We start from the raw sequence: 10542 nt of genomic DNA, 5'->3' as shown, positions 1-10542 counted from the left end.
ATGGCTATGGATGTGAGTGCTACGGGGCGATAGTCATTTAGGCAGGTTACCTTGGCGTTCAGGGTGGTCTGCTTGAAACAAGTTGGTATTACAAACCGGGTCAGGGATAGGTTGAACATTTCAGTGAAGACATTTTCCAGCTGGTCAGTACGCGTCCTGGTATTCCGTCTAGCCCTACGGCCTTGCTAATGTTAACCTGTTTAAAGGTCTTACTCACATCGGCTATGGAGAGAGAGRTCACACAGTCGTCCGGAACAGCTGGTGTTCTAATGCATGGTTCAGTGTTGCTTGCCTCGAAATGAGCATAGAAGGCATTTAGCTCATCGTCTGGGTTTCCCTTTGTAATCCTTGATAGTTTGCAAGCATGTCAAAAGTTTAATTAAGATGAGCGGTGAGGTCAACTTTGTAGCAAACTCTATAGTAAACTAAATKTAACATTAAAGCACAACCAAAAAGTAATTAGGAGACAAACATTTAATGAGTGTCTTAACTGATAACCTTGTTTTGAACAATGGAGGAAGTCAATGGGATTGATTTAGGTTGTACGGAGGTGAATTGCTATTTCTGTTCCTGGGGATGAATTGAGATTGATTGGGTCAGTTGGTGTTATTTAAGTCCTCTCATCTGGCAGGGACATTGGTCCTCCTCAATCACTACTGCTTGACTGCTTGATTCAGAATAGGTAAGGCAAGAATTTTCTGTGAGATTTTCCTGGYTATCTGGCTCATTTTCTAAACTTTTTTCAACACAGAGGAGATTAAGGATGGAAGCTGTTGGAGGATGGTGGGTGTGTTGGGTGTGTTGGGGAAATGGGGGTGGAGGGATGGGGTGTGAGCGCAGTGAGTTTTGAAGACGGGCTACGTAGGCAGCGCTAAACAGACCTCAAAAGGAGACAAGCGGGAACCAAATTGTGGCCAATAGCCAAGCGGAAATTGGCAGAGGAACAAGGGGAGGATTTTAAACCCTTTAACTTGCCCCTCTTTTGATGGATATTTATAGCAGGAGGTTTCACAGCACTGAATAGTGCAAAACCCATTTTTATTGTGCCCCGGGCACACAGAACTGGAAAATAAGATTTGGCTTTCATCCTTGATGCACTTGGTTGAGATGAGATTACATGATGCCGAATCCAAACTTGAAATAACTCAGATTTTTTAAAACACAAACTGTCAATATCAATGCATGATTTTACCAGTTTAAGTTATGTACTTATGACTCAAGTTGATAATCTGCCCTATGCAAGGATGAAAAATACATCACACTGTATATCCTAATCATAGTACATTGTACTACTTTATTACCCCGTTTTCTCCCCAATTTCATGGTATCCAATTGGTAGTTACAGTCTTGTCTCATCACTGCAAYTCCCGTACAGACTCGGGAGAGGCGAAGGTCGAGAGCCGYGTGTCCTCTGAAACACAACCCAACCTTGACACACTGCCCACTTAACCCGGAAGCTAGCCGCACCAATGTGTCGGAGGAAACACCATGCACCTGGCGACCTGTGTCAGCGTGCACTGCGCCCGGCCCACCACAKGAGTCGCTAGAGCGCAATGGGACAAGGACATCCCTGCCGGCCAAACCCTCCCCTAAGCCGGACGACGCTGGGCCAATTGTGCGCCACCCCATGGGTCTCCCGGTAGCAGCCAGCTGTGACAGAGATCATAGTACATTGTTGAACGGTCCAATATCTATATCACTGCAGTTCTACCTGATACCAGTGGTGCTTGTGTTATTGAATCAAAAAAGTATAAAATAGGCTACTTTAACTGTGTAATAACCATTTTACCATGTCATATCATATTCTTAGTGGTTACCTGGTATTTGCTATACAATATAGTTCCACCAAAGTTTCAATAGAGTGCAGAAGGGAAATGAAAACCAGATCCCAAGGGTATTGTGGTTTGTGTCTGCTATCATTTCAGATATGGTCTGATAACCTCGCCTCCCCCTATCTCAATCTCTACTGATGGGCCTGGTGCACTCCTTTCAAATCCACATCACTTAACCAGACCCATAACCTGCCAGTGGACACAAGGGTACGCTATTCATCACAGCCCATGGAAAAAAAGGGATGTAGCATGAAATGGGGCCTTTTATCTGTGAGCTTGAAGACTATCATATAGACGCGTCTGGAAAAATAAAAACCACAAAGAGACCAGAGGAAAGAGGCACCCCTACTCGCCTTCTAACATCACTTATATCTGATCTCTCATCCATGGATTGACCAAGTCCAAATCTGTTAAGCTTCAGAGGTAAGTCAGCAGTGGGATAGAAGGTGGTATCGCTACTAGTCTGTTGTCGTCCAAGTCTTCTCAAGTAGTAGTAGACATATTTTTCTGGGTGATTTTCTCTAGATGGTTGACTGAAGTGTGCAGATGTCACCCTAGCTTCCCATTATGCTATGTTTTCTGAGTGTAATATGTTTACCTAGCCTTATTTTCAGGGGTCATTGAATTCTAGAAGGTTTACAATAGGTCTTACTGAATCATTTCAGGGACTAAATCATTTTGTGGCCTGACCGATGCCACAACTCCTGAACTATCTTGTCTTCATGGCAGATATCACATTTTCATTGCAAATGCCTCGAATCCCAGAATGTTGATACCGTAAAGGCTGAAACAATCAGAACATTTTAAAGTCAATGAAAGGCTGTCATTTTTGGTCAATGAGCTGCAGTGAGCTGGCTGGAGCCCATGTGGAGAGCTGACTTGACTTCTGCTAGCGAAAGTGCCTGCAACAATTATACCTCTATCTGTGTGGCTTGTGCTCCTGCCAAGCAGATTTGAATTAACTCCTTGTGTGCCGCTTAAAGTGTGCTTCCCATTTGGCTCAGCTTAAATAGCTTTTTCCAGGTTGGAAATTGAAAACCAAACTAACCCAGACTGATGTGTATTTGTATGGATATTTTGTGATTGGCACACTGCTTTCGCTGCCAAGAGGACACACTCTCTTGACCATTTTGGTAGTTATGAGATGACAATCACACCCACCTTTTAGCGTGTAAAAATCATCTGTCCTCAGTTGCAACACTACTGAGTTCCAAACTGCCTCTGGAAGCAATGTCAGCACAATAACTATTCCTCGGGAGCTTCATGAAATGGGTTTCTATGGCCGAGCAGCCACACACAAGCCTAAGATTACCATGCACAATGCCAGGCGTCGGCTGGAGTGGTTTAAAGCTCACCGCCATTGGACTCCGGAGCAGTGGAAACACGTTCTCTGGAGTGAGGAATCACACTTCATCTGGTAGTCTGACGGACCAATCTGGGTTTGGCGGATACCAGGAGAACGCTACCTGCCCCAATGTATAGTGCCAACTGTAAAGTTTAGTGGAGGAGGAATAATGGTCTGGGGTTGTTTTTCATGGTTTGGGCTAGGCCCCTTAGTTTCAGTGAAGGAAAATCTTAACGCTACAGCAAACAATGACATCCTAGACGATTCTGTGCTTCCAACCTTGTGGTAACAGTTTGGGGAAGCCCTTTTCCTGTTTCAGCATGACAATGGCCCCGTACACAAAGTGAAGTCCATACAGAAATGCTTTGTCGAGATCGGTGTGGAAAAACTTGACTATTGATAATATATTCAAATATTAAACTGCCCATGGCTGTATTCTATGCACTAGCAAAGACCAATAGAGCAAATATGATTCTGTAAGGCACTTGCTGGATATGGGCTTCCTACGTAGGTTAATTTATCTTACATATACAAGGAGATCAAGGCAGAGCAATTCAATATCAAAGTGAATACAATCACCGAAGAGCAAACAAAAGGATAGAAAACTGCAGGGATTGGTCATTTGAATTTTATATCCCAAAGAGGAAATATAATTTAGGGCGCTTGGTTTGTGAAGCACTTTTCCCGATCAGGACCATGGTGAGCTTCACGCTGTTGACGAGAACGGTAGTTTGCGCTTTGCTGATGTTTATAATGTGTGCTGCTGAAACGAGCGACTGTGAAATGAAAGTGGATTTGGAAACAAGAAACAATCACGACTTCTATACACAAAAACCGAATCTACCGAAAGAAAAACGTCTTGTAAATCTAGCAATATTGTTTCTCTAAACGATGCATATGCTGATGTCGCCATGCAGCTTTCGGCATTTACATTCTTCAGGACTACCTCGATAAATAGTGGGCTAAATTATTCTACATACAAAATTAAAAGCACACTGTTCCAGAGACCATAATTGGTGTAATTTACTGGTAGTAATTTATCTTTGTGAAATATATCGTTTAAAGGACTATTACGTAAACWACACAATGAAAGACAGACCAGACAGAACTTGAATTCCTGTAATAGGTTGTGCATTTTATACKGTTTCGACAGCTTGGGGCTCTACATGGTGTTCTAGAAAAACTGCAGACCAAAATAATTAATAATAATAATAATAAATTTGGCCATGGTAGGATTCAGTCTTTCTCTTCAGTTTAAATGCAATGTACTATTTTTGGTAAATGACGAACAATTACGAAATGCAGAATGACAACATTAATACTTTATTATGGTGTTCTGTAAGTAGTCTTAACTAGGCTATTGTAAAGTCTACTCAAATATGTCGTTGGATTATTTCATAAATGCGAACTGCTTTACATGATAATATTGGAACCTACATTATCGTCATTGTTTTAATGTGGCGCTGTCTGCTGATGGTCCGTTTTTTGGGGAGGGCAGGTAGCCTAGTGGTTAGAGCCTTTGGGCCAGTAACCGGAAGGTTGCTAGATCAAATCCCAGAACTGAAAAAATCTGTCGTCCTGCCCCTGAACAAGGCAGTTAACCCACTGTTCCTTGGCCGTTATAGTAAATAATTATTTATTCTTAACTGACTTGCCTAGTTAAATAAAATAAATGTAACGTTACCTTTTTCAGCGCGACATTAATTTCTGTTGAAGTGCTTGTGAATGTAGATTACTGGATCTTTCACTGCTATTTAATGGGCAGAAAAATGTAACAAGCCATTATTTATTTTATTTTTCAAAAACAGTTGGACTATATTCAATGTTATGGTGGGAAGGGACCACCAATGAGATAGCAACGCGCTTAGACGTACGTTGAGTTTAAAGAAACATTTTAGTGTCACCTAAACGTAAACAAACTCTACATATTGTGCATTAAAGTGTCATAACTTCTTTCGTCTCTTCTTGGTCTCTGAATTCTCMGTTTCTAGTGTTCCGTTTCTCATTAAAACTTTTGATTTTTGCTAAATGTTATATGTATTTATAAATGCATCATGAAGCCTATGTTATAAAGGCAAAGTAATATAGAAATAGTAAATGTCTTTACATTATGCTGTTCTTGTGATAAGATCTTTTGGAGCATTTCAACAACCATACCTCAAACCACTGGGCCTTTAATTTATTGTCATGGTTTTCTGTCATAATATATAAAAAAGTATATGTTCAAAATATGGCTGATTAAAGCAAAGTCCTCAGGCTGGGTGCAAGCTGAAGAACTAAGTGAAAATGTGTAAGGTTCACAAACTTCATTGATCTAAAACTACTTAGTCATGTTTTTCAAAWAATTGTAAATAATGGAATTTAATCATGTTTTTCAATGTTCACATAAGTGGAAGTGTAAAGGTGCCATTTGATCATAGAGGGAACCGAGTTTTAAACTTCATGGGTCAAATGGAATGTTTGTTCTAATCCACTCGATCCAATACCCTACAATGATTTTAACAGTACTGTGCACAGTACTAACTCAAGAGCTCTCAAATGTAAAGTTATGTTAATCTCACTTCACAATGCTGCTGTAGTAGTGAGTGAGTAATACTAGACGTATGTATAGGAACCCAACCTTATTGCACAAAGCCTGCAATGACAGGTCGGCCAATTGAAACAAGCACATGAACGAGGACTAAGCACTTATCCAATTCACATTTTCCCACATTGCATGATTATCGCTTTCCCCCTTCTGAAAATGGTTAAAATCCCAATTAGGCCTCCCGGGTGGCGCAGTGGTCTAGGGAACTGCATCGCAGTGCTAGCTGCGCCACCAGTCTCTGGGTTCGCGCCCAGGCTCTGTCGCAGCCGGCCGCGACCGGGAGGTCCGTGGGGCGACGCACAATTGGCCTAGCGTCGTCCGGGTTAGGGAGGGTTTGGCCGGTAGGGATATCCTTGTCTCATCGCGCTCCAGCGACTCCTGTGGCGGGCCGGGCRCAGTGCGCGCTAACCAAGGGGGCCAGGTGCACRGTGTTTCCTCCGACACATTGGTGCGGCTGGCTTCCGGGTTGGAGGCGCGCTGTGTTAAGAAGCAGTGCGGCTTGGTTGGGTTGTGCTTCGGAGGACGCGTGGCTTTCGACCTTCGTCTCTCCCGAGCCCGTACGGGAGTTGTAGCGATGAGACAAGATAGTAATTACTAGCGATTGGATACCACGAAAAATTGGGGAGAAAAGGGGATAAAAAAATATATAAAAAATCCCAATTATCCTGCAGTGTGCGCTCATGCGTTTCTACTTGTGCTTAACCAGGAATTGGCAACTCCAGTCCTCTGGGGCCAGAGTGGTGTGTCACTTTCTCCCCATACCTAGCTAACACAGCTGATTAAACTAATTGCATTCTAAACTGAAGATCACTATTAGTGGAGTATTGGACTCAGGTGTGTTAACTGGGGCAAAATTGTGACACCAATCCAGCCCTTGAGTTGCCCATCCATGTTCTAAACAGTAACACCACTAGGAAACACTGCTTTTTGTGTACTTTTTMATTTTATTATTAAGCGATATTACAAATGCCTAGACTCCTCTTGGTGTCTTGAAGTTCATTCCGACAGTTGGCTGGGTGACTTGCAGGTTCGACAAACTGCCAAAGTCCTGGAGGAAGGAGGAAGATAAAATCTAATTTCACCATCAAGTTACCACCAGAATAGATCACAGGTTAATGCTAACAATGTAAATCGCAGAAGACTGGTCTTGTAACGCCGAGTAGTTTCACCCTGAAGTTAAGACTGGGGAGGACGTGGAAGATATTTTAAAGATACAGGGTTTGACAGGTACTGGTATTCCAACAAACATGGGAAAATTTCAGTCATGGTTCCTGTACTATCAATGACAATGGCAACAATCATGCCATTGTCACTTTTTATACAGGGTTAAAACCAAGGTGTCATCTTCACRCTGCACATATATTCATCATTAAGACACCAAACGTAGCTGCCTGTGAGGGACTTACCAGTAGCTTGAGCATCTCCTTGGTGTCTGGGTCGACCTCGATTATCTCCTGGTCGAGAGCAGACACCTGGAAACAAAAACAAAGATTTAGTTACTGCGCTAATGGCATGTCAGCRCTGTCCACCAAACAATGTATTAACAGTGTGCATATTAAACAGGCAACACTGCCACATGACACCAATTCAACAGCGCATACAGCAGTTACTGGCTGCAAGGTTTGCGGTCTAAACACATTTTTTTAAAGATACAGGGTTTGACAGGAACAGGTATTCCAACAAACACAGGAAAAGCTTTCAGGAAAAGCTTTCAAGATTACTATTCCTGAACTATTAATGACTATGGCAACAGTCATGCCATAGTCACTTTCGATACAGGGCAAATCAAAAAGAATTTCAGATGGATGGATTCAAAAGGTATCACATCCCATCCCAACTATAGACTGAAGATTCCCAATGGCAGCAACGGAAGGCGATTGTTGATGACTAAAAGCAGTTTATGAGAATTCATCTTATGGTGCTTAGGCAAAGTAGAAGCATGCATAGCTATCAGGGCTTGACATTAACGCTTGTCCACGTGCCCGGGGCAAATAAATAAAATAGTCAGACAAGAAGAATATAGATTTAAGTTAGCYGAAAAAAACATGTAAAAACAGAATATCAAACAAACAAGCTCTCAGATAAAAATAGGATCAGTGTCTTCTGGATGCAATTATTGTAGACCCTCATTGACAGGCACGAGCATYCTTTCAATCATGCAGTCATCCGCAAGATGCGTTTTTGAGATCAAAGCGAGTCGCATGTGCACATTTGTTGATATTCATTGCGAGTTATTTGCCCAGTTATAGCTAATTTTGTGTGAGCAATGAAAATCCTGGAATAGTCAYTGTGTGTGCATCACCTCCGTGTGCCAGTGGGCCGTTGCCAGAGGAGAGCGAGACATTTACGCAGCAGGTAAAATAATGACGCAGCGCTCAAAATAGGTTAGAATTCTCCTCTATTCAATACTAGCCATGTAATTCTGACCAAGTTAAAAATATATATTCTTAGAATAGCCTAATTGACAAGTAACTCCAATGCTGTCAAGAAGTGAATACAATATTTGAACCTTACAAATAGATTAACATCTTAGTTAGCTAACTCGCCCACCTTAGCCATTTGATCCCTGGTTCATTGAATGAGGGAATTATTTTATAAAGACATAAAACGTATTTGGTTATAAATGTAATGTTTCAGGGTGGCCAACCCTCCTCCAGGAGATGCCAGGAGAGAAACTGGGTGTGCAGGAATTTAAAAAATGGCCCTGCTCGAACACACAACATTGTAAAAATCAGCTGCTCAACAGGACCTTGATAAGCTGACACTGGTGTGTTTGAGCAGGGTTGGATAAAAAGCCTGCACACCCAATAGCTCTGCAGATGGAGGGTTGAAGGACCACATGTGTTTTATACAGTAGYCTATCAGTGCAGTATTTTACTTGTTCAAGGCCGCAACAGCAGGAGATACTGTGCCTTCCATTGTCAATACCAGTGATAATGAATGAATGTTACGCTGAACACAAATATAAACGCAACATGTAAAGTGTTGGTCCCATGTTTCATGAGCGTAAGTAAAATATCCCAGAAATTTCTCATACGCACAGAAAGCTTATTTCTCTCAAATTTTGTGCACAAATTTGGTTACATCCCAGTTTGAGAGCATTTCTCTTCTGCCAAGACAATCCATCCACCTGACAGGTGTAGCATATCAAGAAGCTGATTAAACAGCATGATCATTACACAGGTGCACCCTCAAACTGGGATGTAACCAAATTTGTGCACAAAATTTGAGAGAAATAAGCTTTCTGTGCGTATGAGAAATTTCTGGGATATTTTACTTACGCTCATGAAACATGGGACCAACACTTTACATGTTGCGTTTATATTTGTGTTCAGCGTAACATTCATTCATTATCACTGGTATTGACAATGGAAGGCACAGTATCTCCTGCTGTTGCGGCCTTGAACAAGTAAAATACTGCACTGATAGACTACTGTATAAAACACATGTGGTCCTTCAACCCTCCATCTGCAGAGCTATTGGTGTGTGCAGGCTTTTTATCCAACCCTGCTCAAACACACCAGTGTCAGCTTATCAAGGTCCGTTTTGAGCACTGATTTTTACAATGTTGTGTGTTCGAGCAGGGCCATTTTTAAAATTCCTGCACACCCAGTTTCTCTCTGGCATTCCTGGAGGAGGGTTGGCCACCCTGAAACATTACATTTATAACCAAATACGTTTTATGTCTTTATAAAATAATTCCCTCAGCATTCAAAATCAAATCAAGTTTATTTTATATAGCCCTTCGTACATCAGCTAATATCTCGAAGTGCTGTACAGACACCCAGCCTAAAACCCAAACAGCAAGCAATGCAGGTGTAGAAGCACGGTGGCTAGGAAAAACTCCCAAAAAGGCCAAAACCTAGGAAGAAACCTAGAGAGGAACCAGGCTATGAGGGTGGCCAGTCCTCTTCTGGCTGTGCTGGGTGGAGATTATAACAGAACTATGCCAAGATGTTCAAAATGTTCATAAGTGACAAGCATGGTCAAATAATAATCATGAATAATTTTCAGTTGGCTTTCATAGCCGATCATCAGAGTTGAAAATAGCAGGTCCGGGACAGGTGGCGGTTCCATAACCGCAGGCAGAACAGCTGAAACTGGAATAGCAGCAGGGCCAGGTGGACTGGGACAGCAAGGAGCCATCACGCCCGGCAGCCCGACGCACGGTTCCAGGGCTCAGGTCTCCGAGAGAGAGAAAGAGAAGAGAGAGGAGAGAATTAGAGAGAGCCAAGATTTTCAAAATGTTCATAAATGACAAGCATGGTCAAATAATAATCAGGAATAAATGTCAGTTGGCTTTTCATAGCCGATCATTAAGAATTGAAAACAGCAGGTCTGGGACAGGTAGGGGTTCCATAACCGCAGGCAGAACAGTTGAAACTGGAATAGCAGCAGGGCCAGGCGGACTGGGGACAGCAGGAGTCATCATGCCCGGTAGTCCTGACGTATGGTCCTAGGGCTCCGGTCCTCCGAGAGAGAGAAAAAGAGAGAAGGAGAGAATTAGAGAGAGCCAAGATTTTCAAAATGTTCATAAATGACAAGCATGGTCAAATAATAATCAGGAATAAAAGTCAGTTGGCTTTTCATAGCCGATCTTAAGAGTTGAACAGGTAGGGGTTCCATAACAGCAGGCAGACAGTTGAAACTGGAACAGCAGAAGGCAGGTGGACTGGGGACAGCAAGAGTCATCATGCCCGGTTTGCCGTGACGTATGGTCCTAGGGCTCAGGTTCTCCGAGAGAGAGAGAAAGAGAGAACGAGAGAATTAGAGAGGCC

The 10542-nt window shown here is 42.5% G+C and overlaps 1 protein-coding gene and 1 pseudogene across 1 annotated transcript in view; both read right to left on the bottom strand.

Moving 5' to 3' along the window:
• Positions 1–6688: 6688 nt before the first annotated feature.
• The window catches only part of LOC111952913 (small ribosomal subunit protein eS17), a 13837-nt gene continuing 9983 nt past the window's right edge, over positions 6689–10542 (bottom strand). Inside the window, exons 4-5 of the mRNA XM_023971930.3 lie at positions 7171–7236; positions 6689–6812 (exon numbers count right to left, since the gene is read on the bottom strand). Of these exons, the coding sequence (XP_023827698.1) occupies positions 6735–6812; positions 7171–7236 (144 nt within the window). The 3' untranslated portion in view covers positions 6689–6734. The remainder of the gene's footprint in view (positions 6813–7170; positions 7237–10542) is intronic.
• LOC111953115 (small nucleolar RNA SNORA71) lies at positions 7404–7545 on the bottom strand (annotated as a pseudogene).

This window comes from Salvelinus sp. IW2-2015, linkage group LG26, assembly GCF_002910315.2.
Source record: "Salvelinus sp. IW2-2015 linkage group LG26, ASM291031v2, whole genome shotgun sequence".
NCBI classification, from domain to species: Eukaryota; Metazoa; Chordata; class Actinopteri; order Salmoniformes; family Salmonidae; genus Salvelinus; species Salvelinus sp. IW2-2015.
Note: the sequence above shows the minus strand (reverse complement) of the source record. Positions and strands in the feature narration are given on the sequence as shown.